The sequence below is a fragment of the Cervus canadensis genome, chromosome 18 (assembly GCF_019320065.1).
Source record: "Cervus canadensis isolate Bull #8, Minnesota chromosome 18, ASM1932006v1, whole genome shotgun sequence".
In the NCBI taxonomy this organism is placed as follows: Eukaryota; Metazoa; Chordata; class Mammalia; order Artiodactyla; family Cervidae; genus Cervus; species Cervus canadensis.
The window spans coordinates 32,914,813-32,937,861 of record NC_057403.1 but is presented as its reverse complement, the minus strand read 5'-3'; the positions used below and the strand labels follow the sequence as shown (position 1 = coordinate 32,937,861).

General features: G+C 49.8%; 1 protein-coding gene across 1 annotated transcript in view; it reads right to left on the bottom strand.

The window, feature by feature from the left end:
• The window catches only part of CALB2 (calbindin 2), a 28,071-nt gene extending 8,557 nt beyond the window's left edge, over nucleotides 1-19,514 (bottom strand). The window contains exons 1-4 of the mRNA XM_043437832.1: nucleotides 19,360-19,514; nucleotides 9,127-9,203; nucleotides 6,240-6,329; nucleotides 3,508-3,588 (exon numbers count right to left, since the gene is read on the bottom strand). Of these exons, the coding sequence (XP_043293767.1) occupies nucleotides 3,508-3,588; nucleotides 6,240-6,329; nucleotides 9,127-9,203; nucleotides 19,360-19,453 (342 nt within the window). The 5' untranslated portion in view covers nucleotides 19,454-19,514. The remainder of the gene's footprint in view (nucleotides 1-3,507; nucleotides 3,589-6,239; nucleotides 6,330-9,126; nucleotides 9,204-19,359) is intronic.
• Between the last annotated feature and the right edge of the window lie 3,535 nt (nucleotides 19,515-23,049).

The following is a 23,049-nucleotide window of genomic DNA, read 5'->3' as shown; positions in this document are numbered from 1 at the left end:
CATAGTTCTTAGATTTTCTTTCACGGTTTCTTCCCTTAATTTTCATTCCCTTCTCCCCTAGGCCCAAACAGCACACCTAGACTCTAGCAACACTTGATTTTCTAAGAGTCAGCAGGGACTCATTCTTTTCCCAGATTTGATCTCCTGCATCTCTAAGTCCTCGACATCATGCCTTCCACTTAAATAAATTTTTTTCATTATAGTTTATTTAAAATGTTGTGTCAGTTTTGGTGTACAGCATCGTGATTCAGTTATACATACATGTATATATATATATATATTCTTTCTCATGTTTTTTTCTATTATGGTTTATCAGAGGATAATAAATACAGTTCCCTGTGCTATATAGCAGGACTTATGTTGTATGGTTTACCTATTCCATATATAATAGTTGGCATCTGCTAATCCCAATCCACGCTTGCCCCCCTCACCTCCTCCTTGGTGACCGCAAGTCTGTTTTCTGAGTCTGTGAGTCTGTTTCTCTTTCATAGATAAGTTCATTTGTGTCATATTTTAGATTCCACGTGTAAGTGATATCATATGGTATTTGTCTTTCTCTTTCTGACTGACTTCAGTTAGTATGATAATCTCTTTCTCCATCCATGTAGCTGCAAAGGGCATTATTTCTTTCTGTTTTATGGCTGAGTACTATTCCATGGTATGTATGTACCACACATTCGTCTGTCTATGGCATGTCCCCCTATTATCGTGAGGTGTGTGAGGATCTTTCTTCCATATTACCAAACTAGGCTGTGACTCTCATGGTATAGTCTTGTCTTGTTCAGTTGCTCAGTTGCGTCCAACTCTTTGGTATAGTAGTGGCTCAAAAAATTTGATCCTGGTTTTTTAGGAAGTTATGTTGCTCGTAGACTTATTCTACGTGAAACTTGGATAGATAGCTTTTGACTTGGGAATAGAACTTTCTTTGAGGAAAAAAATGCCCAGTTCCATCAAAATATTAAAGCCCACCCTTGAGTTAAGCACAAAGAAATATGTGCAGATTTTCAAATATGACTTCACCAACCACCTGCATGCTTTGAGTGCATTAGAATTTGGTTTCTAGGTTGAGTCTTGACTGGGAGAAAAGACAGATGCCCCCCCAATTGCCTGGAGGGGATAACCTGAGGAGAGGATAACCTGAAGGGACCCCAGTGCTCACAGAAAGCAAAATATTCAGCTGCCTTCAGAGTGAGAGCATCCAGCAGGTCTGCCTCCGCTCCCTGGACCCACCCCAGCCCCATGACCCCATGCTGGACTTCCCTTCCCTTCCAGCTCTTTGTGCTCTGCCATCAGTGGGTCATTATTCTCTTCCCATTCAAGGAAAAGAGTTCAAGAGACCTGGGCTTTGTGAAATCTCAAAGAAATCCTGAGGTGTCACTAAAATAGGAAATTAAAATGTTGTTCTGAGCAGTGGGATGGAAACCATCTGAGAGCACAGGCTTTCGGGGCCACAGAGGGGCCATTTCAGGTTTCCTGCTGACAAAGATGGAACCAATGGACAGCCCCAGGAGGGGATGGTCCTGTAAGGCAGTGGGGTTCCAGGAAACTTGTGGGATGGGGTGGGGATCAGTTGTTATGCTGGACTTAGCTTAAAGGACAAAGACAGGTAAAACATGGAACCATGTCAACTACACAGAAAGAAACCACTGATGATTTAGGGGCGGGGGGGTGGGTTTCGTTTTGCTCCTCTTTAAGCGTCTCTATACCCTGTAAGCTATCACCCCCTGATCATAAGTGGAACAAAGCCAATCTCTGGCTGCCTCCCTATCAAGAAAGGAGCAATCAGGTATAAATGCTCCCTTTTCTTTTCTCTTTTTTTGCCACACGGTGAGGCAGGTGGCATCTTAACTCTCTGACCAGGGATGGAACTGTGCCCCTTTGGTGGAACCAGAGTCTTAACCACTAGACCACTAGGGAAGCCCCTTTTCTATAGACAGAAAATTGACATTCACAAAAGTAGCTCCCCCGACAAGTTCTGTGTATATGCGACTTCTCCTTCTAGACAGGCAAGGGGGGGCTAAGAACAGAATCCAGCATGTCAAATTACTAGCTTATGGAATTTTGCCATCTTGAAAAAAAATGGAGAAAATCCTTTAAAGCACCATAAAATTAAACCCATATCTAATGCTTGGGCGTGCTGCCACTTAAAAAAATGAGTCTTCTACCCTGAGAATCCATTATTTCTAACTGACTTTCCATCCGTGTGGGGAACTCTCTGCCATGTGTGTTTCTGGACTGGCTCTCCAGTCATTTTTAAGCAGTGAATCACAGACAGGAGATTACCGGTGGCTAGAAATGGATTTGACATGACAAATGGCAACTGGTTGTGTTGAAGGCCAGTTAGTTAGTTATCACAGCAGGCAGAGAGTGTGTGTGTGTGTGTGTGTTGGGATGATGAGGGGATGAGTTGAATCTCACCTTGACGGACACATACGTTGAGTGGCTAGGGTGCAGAGCCCCAGAAAAATAGCAGAAAATATTTGGTAGTTTGCTGGATTAGTAATATACTTGGTTAAAATGTAAGGAATTTCCAATTTTTATGAATAAAGAATGATTAAATATGAGCAGTTTCTCATGGTTCAATCTATTGGTTGAATATTACTCAGAAGACACTTGAGTTTTGTTGTCCTGTTCACATGAGGATCTCAAAGAATCCCTACTGCAGAGATGACCACGTCCACTTTGAAGATGGACAGTGAAGCCATGATCACAGTCAAAGATCAAGCCTGGAAGATACTGGAAACTGGAATTCTCACTGGCCTTTTTCAGTTTTAGAATGGTGGCTGAATCCATCCTTTCCAAGAATGCTTCTTGGAACTCTGAATTCCAGGAACACTAATGCTATTGAGTGAGAAGAAAACATGAAGGACTCTAGAAGCAAACTGAATACCCAGGCTGTTTACTGCAGGATTTCTCAGAGCCTGTAATATGCAAATATCTATGGCAAATTCCCAAATGGGAAGCAGTGTGTACACATGATTTCCCAAACGTACTTTGAAGGGAAGTGAAGTGAAAGTCGCTCAGTCGTATCCGACTCTTTGCGACCCCATGGACTATACAGTCCATGAAATTCTCCAGGTCAGAGTAGTGGAGTGGGTAGCCTTTCCCTTCTCCAGGGGATCTTCCTAACCTGGGGGTCGAACCCAGGTCTCCTGCATTGCAGGCGGATTCTTTACCAGCTGAACCACACAAGGGAAGCAAAAAGGTACTTTACCCAAGCTTACTTTTCACTGTATCCTCCATACTTTAGTGTGCACGCACATCACCTGGGGATTTTGTTAAAATGTAGATTCTGATTCAGTGGGTCAGGACTCTGCATGTCTAACAAGCACCCAGGTCATGGCGACACTGATGCTCCTGGTCCACAGACCACACCTTGAGTAGCTGAGCTACTCAGAAGGGGTTTGGTGTCTTCCAGAGACCATCACTAGGCATTGGGTGGGCCTGTCTCTGAATGTGAAAGGCAGGCCCCAGTGTGCAAGAGAGAAGGCAGCGCCTTGGTCTCACCTCCATAAACTCAGTGCTGGAGCCCACGTGCTGCCTGAAGCACAGCAGGAAGTTCTCCTCGGTCGGCAGGATCTGTGCCAGCTGTGGGGATCAGAGAGGGACAGGAACATTACGGCCCGCCAGGGGAGGTCGGAGAACAGCCAGTGCAAGGCAGCGTGGGAGTCACGTTTTGTTCCAGTTTTGCTGCTTTCCTTGAGAATAGGGGCTGGCAGCCCTCTGAAGGGGAAGGAGGATTTTCTAAGAAGCACTTCTGAGTGCCCCCAAGCCTCTGGGTATGAGTAGCTAGAGGGACCCAAAGTGGTGCCACGTTAAAATGCATGTATTAGGACTCAAAGGAATACTTAGTGATTCCATAGATACACAACTCTAGAAAATGCAAAGCAATCTGAGATGGGTGGTTGCTGGTGCTCAGAGGACCCTTTTGGGGGTGATGGAGATGCTGTATTTTGATTGCAGCTGTATACAGCTGTCTAAGCTCATGGAATTTCACAGTGCAAATTGATGTGGCTTACTGTATATAAATTATACTGCACACAAATCTGGTTTTTAAAAAAATGCAGGATGTGCCCCCGCCCCTGCCCCTCACCTTCTCTGCTCCCAGTATTCAGGGTCACAGGCGAATCCTAATCAATCTCAGTTAAATGTAATAATCTCATTTCCCTGGGCAGTGATTGGCTTCTGGGTAGGAGTGACCTAGTCCTGGCCAATGAAATGTGAGGGGAGGTCTGCTGAGGGCACTCCTGGGAAGGGTTTCCTTGCTTTTATCAGGGACCAGTGAGGTGGGCCCTTTCTGCCTCTGGATGTGATGCCTGGAACTGCTGTAGCTGGCTTTCTTATCCAGCCTGGGGATGAAGCTGTTGTGAGCCAGAGAACAGAACCAGGAGAACTGCAGAGAAGCCAGGTTGGAGACCTGGCCTCTTTCACCACCAACCAGCCCTTCTCATGGGCTTTCTCCTTAGGAGTCTCTCACAGTTTAAGCCAGGAGTCCGTATATTACAGCCCATGAGACAAATCTGGCTCTCCATCATCCCCAAAAGAGTCCTCTGTGTACTAGCAACCACCCATCTCAAATTGCTTTGCCTCTTTCTGTAAAGAAACTTGTGTTGGAGCACGGCAGGGCCCATTTATTTACATACTGCTTGGGTGGTTTCTGTGCCCCAGTGGCAGAGCTGAGGAGTCACGACAGAGACTGTACAGCCTGCAAACTCTGAAACATTGACCACAGTCTGTATCTTTACAGAAAAAGCCTGCCGACCCCTGGTTTAAGCCCACTTGAGTCACGATGTTCCAACACCTGCCCTTTAGGCATCTGTAGTGGATGGTCTCCGTGCCTTTGGCAGATCACCTTTAACTAGGCTGGCGGGCCACCCCTCAGCGGCTGCAAAGGCTGTGAGCTAGGGGCTCATAGCTGCCCCCTGCAGGAGAACTGCCCTTCACCAAACGGGCTGCCCCAGCCATCCTCCCCTCCAACCCCCATCCTGGAGGGGGCAGCCTGCATCCAATACCTGACTGACATAGGGGTTCACAGGACCACCCTGCTACCCCTCACTTCAAGGTAGGACCAGCTCGGCGGCACAATCCGCCCTCCAGAGCCCCCCATGCGATCAGCTGAGACCACACCCTTGCTTGGCTTCTTCCTCTGCCCCTTCCTGCTGTGCTGTCTTCCCTGCTCTTGAAGTCCTGCCCACTCGAATCTCTGTCTCAGTATCTGCTTCCGGGGCACTGACCTGAGGCACCATGGTAACCAGTCCACCCCAGAAGACCTCTGTCCTTTGTGTGCCCAGCTGTCACTCTGGATCACTTGACCATGGGTTGCAAACGGATTTCCTGAAGAGTTTGGTTAGGCCTGTGCACGTGTGCACATGTGTATGTGTGTGTCTAGGTGTGCACGTGAAAAGTGAAGGTGCCACTCGCTCAGTTGTGTCCGACTCTTTGCAGCCCCATGGACTGTAGCCCGCCAGGCTCCTCTGCCATCGTTAAACAGGAAGACTGAGGTGGCCTTAATGCCTTAGTAGCCTGCATAAGCAAACCAAAATCTAACCAACCAACCAAAATAGCCAACTAGGCTTTCCCAAATAATGGAACCACTTAGGCTATAACCAGTCAAAGAACTTCTTTGTTTGCTACTGTCTCTTCTTTATAGAAGTCTCCCTTAGCTTCTGTTGGTAGAGTGTTCCTAACTATTTCAGGTTGGTCTTGCCCCATTTGAATTGATTTTTGCTTAAAGAAACTCTTAAAAATTTTAATATGCCTCAGTTTATCTTTTAGCAATATGTATATCTATGCATATCAATATGCATATATAAATGTGTGTGTATATATTTATAAATATGTTATACATACTACATATGTAAATTATACACACACACACCCTCCTTTGGATGCCTTCAGGTGGGGCATGAACTCTCCTACTCCCCAATCCTCACCCTGTTTTCTGTCTTAAGTTCATCACACATTTACAGTGCCTGTTGGACCCTGAGAGCATTAAAGTTCTTTATCCCTGTCTTAGGCCAATGTTTGTTCCTCTTTCTTTGGGAGACAAAGAAAAAGTTCCATCTGTTCTCTTTGATCAGCCTGAGTGCTAGGGGCTTTAAGACTACCACCTCATCAGACTCCTGGAAGGATGCTCGTGCATGGTAAAGATACAAGCAACTGATGACCCTCCCCACGTAGCTCTTAGCAGCTAGGACTCCGGTCTGATAACTATAAACAGCTTAGACATTAGGACTCACCTCCGCCATCTCGATTTTCCCATCTGAGTTCTTGTCATATTTCTGCATGAATTCCTTCATCTTCTCCCCTAAGTTGTCACTCTTTGATACCTGCAGAAAGACAAAGAGGACTGATTTTGCCACTAGGTCCCCTTCAAACCAGGGATCTCTCACCCTTTTGGTGTGGCAATAATGGGGAGTTATTTTGCACCCCAGATATGCAGGTTGAACCTGTGTGCAACTGGGTTGACCCAGTGGTCTGAGTAATCAAGGCTGTATTCTTTCCTTTTCAGGGTCCTTCCTTTTCAGTGTTCTCTTCTTTGAGGCTTGTGCATGCCTGCCAAGGTGCTTCAGCTGTGTCTGACTCTTTGTGACCCTGTGGACTGTAGCCCACCAGCCTCCTCTGTCCATGGGATTCTCCAGGCAAGAATACTAGAATGGGTTGCCGTGCCCTCCTCCAGGGGATCTTCCTGACCCAGGGATTGAACCCGCATCTCTTCTATCTCCTGCCTTGGCAGGCAGGTTCTTTACACACTAGTGGACACCTGGGAAGCCCTCTTTGAGGCTCAGTCACAGAATTTTCAAAGGGGAACAGGACATGTGGAGATTCTGTGTACCACATAGGTAAACACACCCTCTGCCTTTGGAATGGATTAAACGATAAGTCTGTCAGAAGGGTGAGGATTTATTCCCATTGCGGATGTGAGAATTCAGGTCCCAACATTTTACTGAGGCAGCTTCTAATAAGCCCAGCTTATTGCAAGGGCCACTAGTAGGTTCTAGGTACTCCACCAGAGCAAGGGGAATTGCTCGTTTTCTTCTTTAAAGACTAACTGGCAATTCTGCAATGCTTTTCACTGTGATTTTAGGCCAGGAAGAATGTGAAGAGAAAGTCTATATTAGCTGAGGGGTCATTTAAGTAGTCCACTAGATGAGTGTGACTACTAAAAAGCATAGTACTTCAAAAGTTCTGTTGGGCCATCATCACCTAACTTAAATTTAAGCCCTTCTTGAAGTTCTCAGAGCTTCTCTTGGTTTGGGGTGCTGCTGATTGATTATTTGCGTTAACAAGCTCTTCCTTATCCTTAATCAACAATGACTTGTTTAGGCATTTAATGCCTTTTCTTTGTTTCACTGAAGGTTTTCTAGTGGATGTGTGTTTCCTAGGATTGGGCTTGTAAGAATTCTACCAATTCTTACAGTCTTTTCTGAATCCCTTCTATTGTCTTTTTTTTTTCCTTTAACCTTTGGGACTGGTCTCAATTTGCCAATATGTGTTTGTTTATCATCATTTATTGCTTTACATTTACAGATGTGCATGGAGTGATCCTAGACCCTTATCACAAGTAAGGGTCTATTTACCCTATTTGCATTTCACAGCAATCCCCGTGAAGCTAGTAACCTGTCTGTTTTACACACAAATGGAGGCTGAGATGCAGTGGCTTCTCCTGAGGTCACCAGTTAGGATAGCCAGAATGTGAACTCATTATTCCTGTTTCCAAGACCAGCATTTTTCCTGCCATGTAACAGCTGCTCTGAGAACCAGTCCAGGATGATGTTAATTGAGAGTGTTGTTGACAGACTTGAAAATCACCCCTGATGCCATCTGAGGAAGGGAATGACTAAGAGAAGGATTTCAGATTTGAAGCACTTCATAAAATCACATTCCTCCATCTACCTCATGATCCCAGAACCAGCTGAGAAGCCTGTGTTTTCCATGATCTGGGCTTCATTATCCTAGTAATGAGGAGTGATAGAGGACTGTTGATAAATAAACCCATGAATCACCTCCACCACTTAAGCCCATCTCTTGGACATCCTCCTCACTGGGGCCCACTGCCAAGCTCAGAACCGAGTGCTCACCAGTGGGCTTGTGACTCGTCTCCCAAAGGCTCCATGAAGACTTGCTAATAAGCAGTGGATTAGCCAGCAGACACGCATAAGGGGAGAATGGAGAGACCCTCCCATGAAAAGACCCACAGGAGCTGGCGGGAGGGAGTTGGTCTGACTGCATATATTTAAGAACCAGACATGAGAGTCACAATGGACTAGCTCCAGTCACCTTACCTTTTCAATCTGTTGAACACCCCCCAAAAGGCTTTAGTGGTCAGTAGTGCCAGGCTGGCACCAGGAGGAACAAGGTACCTGCCATTAAGGGGCTGGGGTGTGATTTGGAGTCACGCCAGGCCATGAAGGGCAGTCGGACACTTGCACAAATGAGCCAGTGCGATCCAGCTCAGATACTGCTTTGGAGCAATCCTCCATTCTCCTCTAAGTTCTTGCTGAGGTTCCAGCCTTGGTTGGTCTAGAACAGTGGTTCTTAGGTGGGGACAATTCTGCATCCCCTGAAGGGGATATTAGCAGTGTCTGGAGACACTTTTGATTGTCACAGTTTGGAGGGGTGCTACCAGGATCTCATGGGTAGAGGCCAGGGATGCTGCTAATCATCCTACAATGTCCAGAACAGCCCCTCATGATAAAGAGTCGTATACCCCAAATATCAGTAGTGCTCAGGCTGAGAAACTCTAGTCTTGAATAAAGGCACTGGAAACCCCCTAGGCATCCAATCTTGAGTCATGACCCCTCTTAGCATATTAGGTAGGATATGGACTCTTCCCTGGGAAAAAATAATGTTTATAGACACACAAAACTTTGCAGTTTTGGGGGCATTTATCAACCTATGGTACCCATGAACACCCCTCAATTCCAGATACCCAAAGATAGTGAGGTAAGGTGCCCTTTTTAGGTATATCAATTTTTAAAATCCTTCCAAATAAAAGAAAAACTCTAAGGGTCAAGATGAGAGATGTCAGGCTGCTGATGGCATGCATGCCCTGGGACAGATAATGCTCAAAGCCGTGGTCAGGATGACAGGAAATTCCAAGCTATGGGAGAGGGGATGGCTTACCATGCCAGAGCCTTTTCTTGCTTTCTCCAATTCTTGGAAAAAGTTTTCTAACTCTTTACCTTCAATATATCCATTTCCTGCAAAGATAGCAAATAAAAAAAAAAAAAAGCAATGAATCTCCAAGCTAAATAGTAAGATTTACAGTGGGTGGGGTGGGGAGGTCGGGGGCTTCATGGAGAACTTGTTCTCACTGGTCATCAAGCAGGTGTCTGGGCCAACCCTGGACTGTTAGGGATGCGGGTCCTGTCCTCCAGGCATTTGCAACCATAGAAATCCAGGATTAATAACGGTGTTATCTTTGGAGTATACGTTTAGTAGTCAGAAAACACTGGGAGGGGCCAGCGTCAGGACCACTCCGGCAGAGGGAGCAGGGGCTGGCAGCTGTCCATCCGTAGCCAGCTGGGAAAGCAGCAGGAGCTGGAGCTCTAACGGGACAACAGGTCATCAGCCTCAAGGTTTGTGGGCAGATGGCAAGCCCTGGTCACCAGGGTGGATTGGGTCAGAGGCAGAACTTGAGTCTTTGGTGTACTCAAGTTGGAGGCTATACTGAATTGAAGATTGTCCACCTGGAACTCAGAATGTGACCTTATTTGGAAACAGTGTCTTTGCATACGTAATTAGTTAAGATGAGATCATACTAGCGACCAGGACTAGATCATCCAGTGACTGGTGTCCTTAAAAGAAGTCCATGTGAAGACACAGAGAGATACTCAGGAAAGGAGGCCACGTGAAGAGAGGCAGAGATCAGAGTGGTATATCTCCAAACTAAGGGGTGCTGTGGGTTGTTAGCCACTACCAGAAGCCAGGAGAGGGACATGGAACATGTTACCCCTCAGAGCCTGGAACCGACCCTGCCTACACCTTGATTTTGGGCTTTGAGCCTCCAGAACTGTCAGAGAAGAGATTTCTGCTGTTTTAAGCCACCCAGTTTGTTGTACTTTGTTATGGCAGCTCCAGGAAACTGATGCAGAGGGAAGAGTGGAAGGAGAAAGGCAGGGTGTCTATCCCATGGGATGGGGGCACCCGATGTTTTAAAAAGCTCCCCAAGTGATTTTCATGCCTATAGCAAGATTTGGAAACCACTGGCTAAAGGTCAAGTTCCAAATCTGAACTAAAGCAGTTGAGGAAGTTTCTCATAGAGAGTATTCAACTTGAAAAGGAAAGGGAGGTGGTAGCTTGTGTCAAGGGCCTACGGAATTACAAACTAAACAAAGAGAATAAAGAAGACATATTTACCCTGGCCTTGGTGGGGGCTTTTGGGAGGGTGGAGGGAGATGTCAGGGTGGGCGTGTATGTTCTTCCCAGCCTCCCCTCCAGTGCCCCATGATAATAAGTAACCTTACTGGCTCCCTCTAGTAGGAAAAATGCCACAATATGGAGAGTGTATGGAGGGCTTCATGTGAGATAAATTATGTATTTTTATCTACAGGGAAAAGATAGATTGTAACTGCGGGGGCGGGTAGTGTGGGCTGGGGGAGGGGCGGGTAGTGCGGGGCGCCGGGGGGTGGGGAAGATTTGAGTTCCCTTTTTCCCTTAGGCTAGAGTGGTCATCTTTCTTCTAGGATGTTCTGCAAAGCTTCTTAGGAGAGCTGGAATTTCAGGAGTGCGTGCCTACTGCCAGCGAGGCCGGCTGGAGTGGGGCAGCGGAAAGGGGACGGGGCGAAGGGCTTTCTGGACAAAAAGGCAGTACCCAGTGGACAGTGACTCCGAGTTGGAGGAACCAGTACTTTTTGTCTCCCTGGGTCGCTCCCTGCCGTGATCTGGCTGTTCTTATGTTTCTCAGGCAGGAAGCTGAGCTCACCTCTGGGTCCAGGAGAAGCCCGAGGCTGAGGCTGGAGTGGGGTGGTGGTGTATATGGAGCTTGCACAGTGAGCGTGCACTGGGGTTCAATGTGGCAGAGGCCTCAGAGGTGGGCTGGCCCAGGGCTGGATGGACCTGTGAGTCTGCCTGTGAGTCTGTTTCGTGAGTGTACTAGGAGGAGGCTGAAGTAACTGTGGGGCTGCTTGGACAGCGCGGGCGGGAAGGCCTCGCTGAGAAACCCCAGCTACTGGCAGAGGCAGGAGGGGGCCGGGAGCCAGCCAGCGCCCCCGTGGAAGGAAACTCCTCCTTGAGTCTGACTTGTGCAGCCTGGGTGGCAGGGGGCTGCATGACCCCTCTTGCCACCAGCACCTCATTCTGAGCAGAGGGACAGAAATGTGGTTCAGTTCCACAGCCTTTGTGTTTTTTTAAACTGAATAACAAGTTCAGCATTGTGGGAACTATAGCCAAGTTTAGATATAGGCCTGTTCCCCAAGAGCATTTAATGGTCTCCTGGGGTGAGGGAGCCACACAAGAACAGAGGTATCTACCAGTTGAAGGCAGAGGGTGAGGAGCAGAGGTTAGGTAGGCTGCAGAGGGCAGATGAGGCATCTTCCATCATCGGGGTGGGGGCACGGGGAAGGACCTCCGCTATCCTGGCTTCCCTCAGAGCGACTCCCTGCCCATCAGGCAGGAGGCACCGGTTATCCAAGGCGGGAGGAGGGGACAGGTTGGCCTACCAGCTTCCAGGGAGGACTTCAACACTAGGCAGGGGATTTGCTTTTCCTATGACCATCTTATATGGGGATGGGCTGGCTGGCCACCCCACAGATCTCGTGGATTGGCATTGATAAGGATGTGGTTAACACAACAACCATCCCTTCTAATCTCCATATCAGGCCACACCCTGTGAACATTAGGGAGGGGGCTGGGTGGAGCCAGGGACCCTGCCTCCTTCCTCATTCTAGCGTGGCTACCATTCTTCACCAGCACCCTACCTCGGTTTCCCCAAATTTTGAAGTGAGTCAGCACTTCTTTACAGTTAATCTGACCACAGACACTTGGAAAACCTTGACTGAAGAATGCCCTGCCCACAGTGGAAAGGGGTTTGTTTCTCACTGACCTTTGTGTGTACAGATTTTCTGAGAGTTGAACGGGTAAGAGGAGCCGGAGTAAGAGCTCTAAGTCCGTCACCATTTCTGTGACCGTTCACGTGATGTTGAGCCAGTCAGTCTCTCTGAACTCTTGATCTTTCTTGATCTCTAAAACTGCTGTAACTGTTTATGCTCAAAACTACTTATGCTTTTTTTTTAAACTTTATAGAGTCATTGTGACACCCATACAACACAAAGCTGTGACAGCATCCTGGAAAACGTAAAATCTCACATAACTTAAAAGCATCATTTTATACTCAGTGCTCTTAAGGTCTTCCAACCAATCCATGGCTATACATCCTTTGGCCCAAAGAGTTGCAGCATTACTGCTCAGCTTCAGAATCCTGGTTCTCAGCCCAGGCTAGGTATTAGAATCACCAGAGAGCTATTAAACCAGCACCATTGCCTGGACCCCACTCCCAGAGCTCCTGATTTAATGGGGTGGGGGTGTCTTGTTGGCATGTTTTCAAAGCTCTCTGGGCAATTGTGAGGTGCAGTCAGGATTAAGGACTGCTTTAGAGTGGCCTGTCTCAAATTTTAAGGTATGTAAGAATTACCCGGGGAATGTTAGAATGGAAGTTCTAATTTGGCAGATCTGGAGTATGAGAGCCTGACGTCAAAGTGTGGTCTGTGGAATGGGAGCACTGGAATTACGTGAGCCTGTTAGCAATGCAGAATCCCAGGCCCCACCCCAGACCTGCTGATCAGAATCTGCATTTTAACAACATCGGAGCGCGAACATTTGAGAACCACTGCTTTTGAATGTGAGCTCTTCTCCCTAGAGAGGCCATGCCTTTGGGTGAGGTTCAGGCCTTTGGTTCACCTTTGAAGTTGAGGTGGAGGGCTGGCGTGAACCCCGAGGTGGTAGACCAGGGTTTCATTTTAAGGCGCCTCTTTTGACAAGAGTGGCCTAGACCAGCACTATTCAGAGAGTGATCAGGGCCTGATGATGTCAGTATCACCTGGGAGCTTATTAGACATGCAGATTTCTAACCAACCCCAGACTGGCTGAATCAGGATTGTTGGCAGTGAGGCCCGAAAATGTGCTCTTGAACCAGCCCTCCTGTATGCTCCGGTTTGAGAAGCATGGACCTGGGGCCGTGGCGGTGAGTGCTCACCAATCTGCATTTTTCTGTGTTCGTTCTGTTTAAGGAAATCAAGAAGGGCAGTTAGGCAGTTTCAAGTTAGCTGTCCAAGAAAGCATCCAGAAGGCCATGCCTCCTGGCTCCCTGTCAGGAGCTCAAATTTATGAAAGGGCAAGTAACCCTCTACCCTCAGCCCCGGTTTTCTTTGGGACACATCTCACCCTTTGTGGCAGGAAATGGGCTTTCTCTGGCTCTGCCCCAGTATTAATAATATGCCTTTGCACGGTGTACACCATTTAAAGAGCTCTCCAATTCCTGTCCCATCTGGTCTTCAGGACCCTGCCAGGTAAGCAGACGGGTGCTGTGGACCTCATGTTAGAGAGAGGGGGTTTGAGGGGAAAGAGACTGAACCACAGCTTACAGCCTGTTTTCCTTTGACTTGCTCCAGGGATGACCTCTGTCCATATCTCTGTTTTGTTTTGGTTTCTCCCTTTGTCAGTCTTACACAGACAGACAGAAAGACACAGACACACGTCTCCCAGAGGCTCCTGGGGGAAGAACCCAGTATGCACAGCTTCTGGGTGAATATTCCGACACTTGACTTTATCTGTGTTTCTGCGCTGAGCTGCTTCTGGAACACTAGCTCTGGAGTCGGGTCCCCCGAACCTGTGGACATCTGGCAGCCTAATGCTGGGCCAGCTCCCAGGGGTGGAGGCCAGAAGGATGGGACAGATTGGGCGAGAGAGGAGGGGAAGCAGAGGGCCCAGCTGGGACTGGCTGGGCAGAGGTGGGGTCTGATGCAATCTGCCAGGACAGCCCCGTGGGTCAGAGCTGGAGAGGCTCCGTTCTTGAAGAGCCACTCCCCTGCTCTATTAATTCTGGCTCCCTGGGTACTAGAAGAGATTTCCCCGAGAGGTCTCCTTAGCCCTGGAAACCTCCCCCAGGGGCTCAGCTACTGAAACGACTCAAGTCTAGAGGGAGATAAACAAGGCGAGCAGGGCAGGGATGCGGGATCGCTGATGGCTGCCCTGGTGAGGCGGGGCAGGCTGAAGTGTCTTGTTTGTGCAAACGTCCCCATAGCTGCCTCCCTGGGGAGCCCCAGCTCTTCTCAGACACAGCTGCCTCCCCACTCGGCTGGCACCATCACCCTGGGAGAGGTTGGGCCACAGGGCACGAGTCCACGCAAAGGGCATCCTGTGCGGGGCTGGCACGCTGTGGACATCCACACCAAAGGGCGCTGTAGGCAAAACAAATGGGGGACTTGGGGGTGAAAGCAGAGGTAGGGTGGGGGCCTTATTCTTGGGGCTTGCCCAGGTGGGGCAGGACACTGCTCCCAAAGAACCTCAAATCCCGACCTCAGGCACAAATGGGACACGTGGACCCCACAGAGAGATGCCGACAGGGTTAAAAGAAAGCCACCCTCAGACAGGGCTGGCTCCCTGCTGGTATCAGGCCCCTCTGACTTAATGTTCCAAGAAGCAGTCATTTTTATAAACCCTACGATCAGCTCGTGAACAGCACAGTCGTGTGGCACAGTAGCAGCCGTCGTGTTTGTGTAAGCGCCTAGGGACAGGATACTCTGGAACCCTTTCTGGGCAAGTCTTTTTTTCCCTTTTATCGAGTTTGACTGGAGTATAGTTGCTTTACATTGTTGTATTACCTTCTGCTGTGCGGCAAAGTGCATCAGTTACACATACATCCACCCGTTTTTAGATTTCCTTCCCACTGAGGTGACCGCAGAGCATTGGGTAAAATCCCCTGTGATCGACAGTAGGTTCTCATTAGTTATTTCTTCTATACACTGTGCTGTGGTTAGTTGCTCAGCCGTGTCCCACTCTTTGTGACCCCATGGACTCTAGCCTGCCAGGCTCCTCTGTCCGTGGGGATTCTCCAGGCAAGAACATTGGAGGGGGTTGCCATGCTCTCCTCAAGGGGATCTTCCCAACCCAGGGATAGAACCTAGGTCTCCTGCAATGCAGGCAGATTCTTTACCATCTAAGCCACCTGGGAAGCCCTATTTTATGCACAGAGGTCTTCTTTTCAGTATTTCAAAAGCCTTCTTCATTGAGAATCCCAGTGCAAGCTGCCCAGGCCTCTCTCCGCCTCTGAGAGGCACTGTTCTTCAGCTTTCCTCAGCTCCCCCATCAGGGACACACGCGCATCGGTGACCGAGAGCTGGCCTGGCCACTCTCCGGCCGGCCGGCCAGTGTTCCCCGTAGGGGGTGGGCTGGGAGGATACTTCTGTTATTACCCCTGTGGAGAGAGGCGAGAAGACCGGGCAGGGCCTTCCTTAGTTCTTGGTGGTCCTCCCTGTCAGCAATTTTCAGTCCTTGTGGCCACACCATATGGAACAAGGCTCAGGCCCTGTGCAAGGCTTTGAGAGCCTCCCGCATCACCAGGGCCATCTGGAGGCAGACAGAGGCCTAGAAAACTCTGGGCAGAGGCCCGCACCTGGAGAGAGAGATGTATTTCTTTTGGGGGGCAGTGCCCATAAAATTATTTTCTCCTTGACTCTTTTTATTATTTTGCTAATTATACAAGAAACACAGGCTCTTGTAAAACACTATAGAAATTAACATCAAAAGTTAAAGAAAATGCCTTTTCCTTTGACATCATCTGCTCTGCAGAGAAGACCACTGTTGTTATGTTCATTCTAATATTTTCCATCATACTTGTTTCATTAATAGTAAAAATGGGCTCATACTATAATAGTGTCATGCTGCAATTTAAAAAAAAAATGTCGGTAATACATCTTGGATGTTTTTCCATGTCAGTATAAAAGCCCCATCTCAGTCCCATAGGTTGTATAATATTCCACTGTATAGATTAGAGGATTTATTTTCCTCTTCCCTAGGGAAGCACATTCTTTCTCAAAAGTTCAGTATCCCAAAGAACTTGGTAATAGACCCCTGTGTTCATATAGCTTTATGCATATGCATGAGTATATCCTTGTAGGATGCTCCTTGGGATGAGTGGGATTCCCTGCGTTGACCTGTGAATGTCTGTTGGCCTCTGGGAGAGAAAGCATCCCCACACTTGCATCAGCTTCCAAAGAGTAGCAAAGGCCAAGGGCAGATCTTGGCTCCTCACAGACCCCCTCCTGATGGTCAGCAGAATAGGAGCCTGGTGGCAGGGTGGTCAGAACCACAGACAGGCCAGCATCAGCTTGGAACTGGGCATCTCTCTGAAGCCTGAATCTTGCACAGTGAGAAAGGTTCTGACAAAGAAGTGACCAGGAAACAACAGTTTCTGGACTCAGGCATGTAGGGCATGTAAAGGTTGCTTGGCTGCTGTCTTCTTTACCTCTGCCTCTGAGAGATGACACCCGAACCCTTCCAAGTGCATGACCTTGGTTGGCCACTGAGGAGGAGTGGGGAGGGGGACTAGGAGAGGATTCCTGCGATGTGGTATTGTGAAAAGCATGGTGCCTCTTTGAGTCCCAGTTTCCCCTCCTCCAGACACCTGCTCCTTCCTTTCTCCACCACAAGGCTGATGATAGTCTTAAAGATACTCTCTTTGTGCAAAGTCACCAGGATGATGGCTTTTCCTCCTTGTTAGAAATGGGCCGAGTTAGGGTTAGATCCCTTGCCTCGTCCTCACTCTCCTCAGAATCCAGCTTCTCCTCCGGACTCCTGGTCTCTGTTTACTAGAGTCCAGCAGGGGCGGGTCAATGCTCCCTAGTGGCTGGGACTAATTGGGCTCCAGTGAGCTCACTCCAGGGACCTGGTGAGCTGAGTCTTCCCAGAGGTCTTTAACTCTGAGTGGCAGGAGAGTCGGGAAGAACCCCAAGATAAAAACAGAAGCCAGAGTTATTAAGAGGAGGCCCGAGGAAAGCTCACTGGCAGCCTTGACAGTTCAGGAGGGGACAGATAGCGAAGATCCAGAGCAAGGTGACCCACAGGATAATTCTGGGTCCTTTAGGGGAATTTCAGTTTGGCTGTAGCATCATTTTCTACCATCTCTGGCATTTTAATCTCCTGTGCCTTCCTTCTCTGTGAGGTCCATGGTCCCCCCTTGGAACTTCCCCGAAGCAGTGATCAGAGAGGGCGATGGGATGCCAAGTGGGTCAACGAACCAGGACGCAATCTAGCTCCCTTTCATGGAGGAGCAGAAGGGAGCCAGAGGCACAATGGTTTGGGAGTCTTTAATGACTCTTTGGCCTCATGCTAGCTTAACTATGCTCAGCCATGCGAAGGACCCCTTTCTAGTATTAAAGGAACTGCCTATCGCCTCCAAGGCTGGGTCAGGGGCTCTTCTGTGAGTGAATGGCAGGGGAAGCAGATGTCCAGAAATCAGAGTGGGGATATAAGCACTGGCCAGGGGCCACTTTGCTGCATGACCTTAGAAAAGTCACACTTCATGTCTGTTCCCTCATCTGCATGAGGAGAGTCATGATCTGCCCAGAGCCTCTCTGTGTGGAGCTCAAGAAGGTGTGATTGTGTTTTGAAAAGTACACAGTCTCAGACAAGTGTGAGGGTTTGCCTGATTATCGAAAGTGCTATTGGTTGTCCCTGTGAGAACAGGGGGAGAGGAGAACTGTGGAGTCCTCTGTTTATAGCTGACTCATCTGGCAGGAGGCCGGTGGTATAACCTTGGCCACTTGGTAACTTTCCTTGAATCATGCAAGTCTCCGGTGCAGATAAACTGGCAGGAGAAGCCTAAGGGACTGTCATGTCACCTGGAATATGAGACAGTCTTCTCATAGCCCTTGCCGCCGAGGGAGTTTTATGGCACCAGCCATGGACTGGAGACACAACCCCTCCTTAGCCCCATTTTACAGATTTAACAATCTACCCTCCTCCTCCAGTAATTCATAGGCAGATCACACGGCCTCTCACCCGCAGATTTCTTGTTGGCTCCCAGGGAACAGAACTTCACTCATCATCATACCCATTAACCCCTGCCTCTCTACAGCACTCTGGTGCAAGGTACCTGTTTAGCCACCTTTCCATCCACCCTGCTGGGGCAAGAAAGGGAAGGGAGAAGAATGGAGACACCCTCCACCTGATCCTCCTTCTGGTTCCCACCCCCTTTGCTCTCAGTCCCAGGATAAACACCCTGGACCACCATCCTGCCAGTGGTGTGAGATACCAGAACATTTCAGATGCCCACCCCAGGCAGGACTTCTGAGAAGGAAACAGGATCACTTAAGTTGGGGTGGGGGTGGGGGTTGGGGTGGTGGTTTAGTCGCTACGTCGTGTCTGATTCTTGCAACCCCATGGACTGTAGCCCGTCAGGCTCCTCTGCCCATGAGAGTCTCCCGGCGAGAATACTGGAGTGGGTTGCCATTTCCTTCTCCAGGGGAGTGATAGAGAAAAAAGTCTCTAGTAGTATCTGAAGCCTCTAAAAGGGGACCTCCCTTTATGCCTGAGTCAGACCATCCTAGACCCTTGGAATCCCTAGAGCCAACTTCCAAAGGTCATTCAGTCCAGCCCTTGGTTTTTGGTTAGTCAGTATCAAGACCACACAGACCAGAGAGTCAGTCACTGAGGCATTTAAGATGGTGCCTCCCCTGACCCAGAGAAGGAAGGAGTCACCCAAAGCACCCAGGAATAGCACCCTGAAAGAACACGTCAGGCTGGCACCCCAAGCTTGCCCCCCACCACACCCACTGCTGCTGTGAGTGGGACCTGCTTGCCGGTGAGGGATGGAAAATGGCAGAGGAAGCCCAGGGGATGCTCACTGCCTGGCTGTCCTCTCCATTCCTCCTCATACCAAACAGGCTGGGGAGGCCAAGGGTGTCCCTTCAGCAGCCCCTAGCTTGCCCCAGCCCTCTGGACACCTACTTGGCTAACCTGGTATTCAACAAAAGGGGAACTTGGGGGAAGAAATGAGTGGGCTTCTGAGACCTGTGACTGCAGCCTCTGAAGGCAGGCTGTTACCTTGAAGGGGAAGGTGGGGGAAGATAAAATGGCAGGGGGAGTCTCGGGGAGCCTTGCCAGCACCCCGTCCTGTCTGGGAAAGCCCCAACTTGCCCAGAATGAGGCTGCAAAAGCCGGTGGGCTCTGTCAGGGGAGAAAAGTTCCTGACAGTTGTTACTGGGCAGCGACGTGTCTTCAGGACCCCGACCTCGGCAGGTTCTGCGGCCAAAACATGCCCTGGGCGCAATCTAACACCTGCCCACATCATCACTGACCCCTTCCCTCCACTGCCGGTACCTGGGGGCGAGCGGGCACACAAATTGGAGCTTTACTGACCGTCTGCATCGAAGTGCTTCCAGATCTCCAGGAACTGGGTCGCCGTCAGCTCGGCCAGGTGCAGGTAAGGTGGCTGCTGCTGTGGGCCAGCCATGGCGAGCCGCTCAGAGACCTCAGGCAGCACCGCGCTCTCCCTGCGCGCCGGCTCCGCTCCGGCACTCGCCAGGTCTTGCGCGCCACGCTGCCTTTATATACAATCCAGAGGCTGCGCCCGCGCCCCGCAGCCAGCAGAGGGCGCGCGCGCTCAGAGAATCGGCCTGTGTCTCAGCGGGGCGGCGGCCGCCAAGGGGTTCTGCAGGGGTTTTCTGGGTGGGGATGCCTGTCTGTGCTGAGACCACTCTGGACCTGGACAGGGAGAAGGCTCTCAAGTGCAAAGGAGAGGTTGCCTTTGCCTCCCCTCTCCCTCTCTCTGATCATCTTGAGAATAGCCACCACCTATCCTCACTAGCAGCGGCAATAATAAATAACTGTAGTAACAACACCACCACCAGCAGTAGTAATAATAAAAGTTTGACAGATCTTTAGCCCTGGCACTTCGGACTTCTCTAGGACTTTGGCATGCGTTGTCTCGTCTGACCCGTCAGCAGCAGGAGGACCAGGGACCGCTTTCCTGATGGCGGGACTTGCTTCAAATGACTCGCCCTTCCCAGCTTTCTTTCCTTGCTATCATGGTCCCTTAATGGCCGAAGCTTGGGGAAAAGCCCAGGTTCTCTAGGCTTTACTGGGGTTGGCTGGAATCACGACCCCCAGGGAGGGTCCAGCGACCCCCAGGGAGCGGAGGAGGGGCTTCCATTGATTGCCTTCACCTGGGTACCTCCCTTCACCTTCTGATGCCCGCTAGCCCCTGGGACAGGCCCTTGTCCATGAACTAGATCCTCCTGTCCCAGGTCTTAGCCAACGCCCACCTATGCGCATCATGGGAATTTGCTGAGGCTGGTGGGCCCAGAGGGTCCCACACTGACCTAGGAATGATCTGAAAATGCAGGTCTCAGAGATGAAGGCAGCTGCTGAGGGTACAGCCCCGAGAATATTGACAGGTCTCCCCAGCTGGGAACTGGGCTCCCTCCCATTCTCCCGGGGGCCTGAGCCTGGGGGGCTGCCCTGTCCTTGTGGACCATCACCCCCAGAGTGGCAGCTTGTCCCCACCTTTCTCGCCTCTCCCGCTGAGTGACTGAGAAATGAATTGATGCTCATTAGCATGTGCTAATGAGTGTTAGCTGAACTGCCTTTTGAAGGGAGAGCAGAGGACGGGAGGTGAGAAGGAAAAGCAGGTCACCAGGGGAGAGAGGAGCATTGGGAGGAGCCCGCGGGGCAGTCTGCCCCTTAGGGGGGGGATGAGCCCTGAGTGAGCCTGAAAGAGGCAACACAATGAAGATTCCAAAACCACTTGTTTTGTTTTTTTTGCCTAGCACAAAAGTGTTTCGAGTTACTTGCAGGAACAGAGTAAGAGAGAGAAGTTGTCATAAAAAGCCAGCTTTCCAGGCCTGTATGCACCCTCTGCCCCCATGCTGTCTGGTGAAGGGCTGAGGAATTCACCAAAGCTGCTGGGTCTAGGGAGGTAGGATTGTTCAAAGGTTAAGAGCAGGCACTCTATAATCAGGCTGCTTGGATCTGAACCCCAGAATAAGCTGTGTGACCTTGGGCAAATTACGTAACCTATCTGTGCTTCAGTTATTCTCTTTTAAAACACGGGGATGTGGGTATCTACCTCGCAAGAATTGTTTCAAGGATTAAATGAGCTCACACTCCAGCTGCCCTTTGTGGAGACGGATATCAGAGGCAGTTGGCTTGGCAAGAAATTTCTTGGCCAGCATCCCTCCCTGAGGGGGCTCATAGCTTCTAGAGAGGCTGACACCAGAGTGAGACGGAGGAAATGCTGAACCAGACTCTTAACGTGACACTGTGCTGCTGGCCCCTTTCGGCTCTGCCACTGTCATCTGGGCTCCTCGGCTCACCTCCTGTGCCCTCCCCTGGCCCAGACAGGGACGAGAGATCTCATCTCCGGTTCTCTAAAGAGCCAAACCAAGTACATCTTTGCTGCTTTGGTCTTCCTGGTGAGAAAGAGAGTGGAACTCATGCTTCCTACTTTTCAGAACTGCTGAGATGGGGGAAGATGTTGGCCTGACTAGGAGAGGTCCTGAGTATGACTGCAGCGTTCCACAGTGGCCTCCAAACGCAGCGTTGGGACAGCCCTGTGTTGTTCATTTTCGTGCATGCTTGGAGTCTCTTTCTGGGAGGCACATCCCTCACTCCCAGATACACGCCCCGGAGGGGTGGCAGAGCCCAAGCGAGTCCCTTTGTCCCCAAGCTGAGTCCGCAGAAACAGTCACGTTTAGTAGTTACAAGTCCCTGCTCTGGGATTGGAGAGATGTGGGTGCAAAACCTACTTTGAGACCTGTGCTCGGTCGTGCCTGACTCTGTGATCCCATGAACTGTAGCCCACCAGGCTTCTCTGTCCATGGAGTTTTCCAGGCAAGAATATTGGAGTGGGTTTCCATTTCCTCCTCCAGGAGATCTTAGCTATTTAACCTCCATTACAGCTATTTAACCTCCATTACAGCTGTTTACCCTCTCTGGTCCTTAGTAGAAATACAAGTCATAATAATACTGGTGGTGCAAAGTTAGTGTAAGGTCTAAAAATGATGTACTCAAGGAGTTAGTTAGCAAGAATCCTAGCAGCAATAAATGCTTACTTAAAAAGTAAACTCAATCGTATCTGACTCTTTGCGACCCCATGGTCTGTAGCCTACCAGGCTCCTCCCTCCATGGGATTCTCCAGGCAAGAGTACTGGAGTGGGTTGCCATTTCCTTCTCCAGGGGATCGTCCCAACTCAGGGATCAAACTGGGGTCTCCCACATTCCAGGCAGACGCTTTAACCTCTGAGCCACCAGGGAAGCCCACTACTTAAAAAGTAGATATTATTATTAATATAGAATGTTAGGAATTTTTTCTTGTTGTTCTGAAATAGTAGCACACAAGGGGCTGAGGACCCCACTTGCAAAGCTCCTCCCCCCGAGCCAGGCGTCTTGTGTTCTGTCTGCTGGGCTGCCCTCTGCTTCCAACCAAAGCCATGGGCTGTGAAAGGAGAAGCTGCCTGGGGGAGAGGGAGGAACCTTAGTCTTCTGGGAGTGCAGCATGGGTGGTTTCTCTGAAGCCACACTCTGTTGAGGAGACTCTAGAAAACTTCTCCAGGTCAGGAGGGGTGCCTTCTGTAAGGGGACACTGGCAGGCCCTCCTGTTCCCTGAGCAGAATTCTGGAGTCTGCACATGAAGACAGAACTGGTGCTTTTGTCTGACTTAGAGCTGTCTGAAGGCTCAGGCTGTCCTGTCCTGGGCCCGGAAGGAAGATGGGAGTGATCACACCCTACCCCGTTTCTGTTCTCTGCAGCCCCTGGAGGTCACTGTGGTTTCTGGGAAAGGTGCATGGAGTTGAAAAGGAGGAGCAGAAGCCAGATACTCCTGGTTGATTCTTGGTGTTGAAGGAAGCTAGGGTAGAGCGGAAAACAGCTCCAATAAACCCTTCATTCTACTGTGCAAGGGGCCCTCAAACTCCCTAGAGACCAGCCCACTGTTCCTGCAACCCAAGGTGACCAGAGAGCTAAGATCTCCTCCTGGCCCTGGGCCCCCTACTCACTGAGGGAGGCGACATCTGCAAGCCAGCCCACCCCTCCTCTCCATGATCAGCCCCT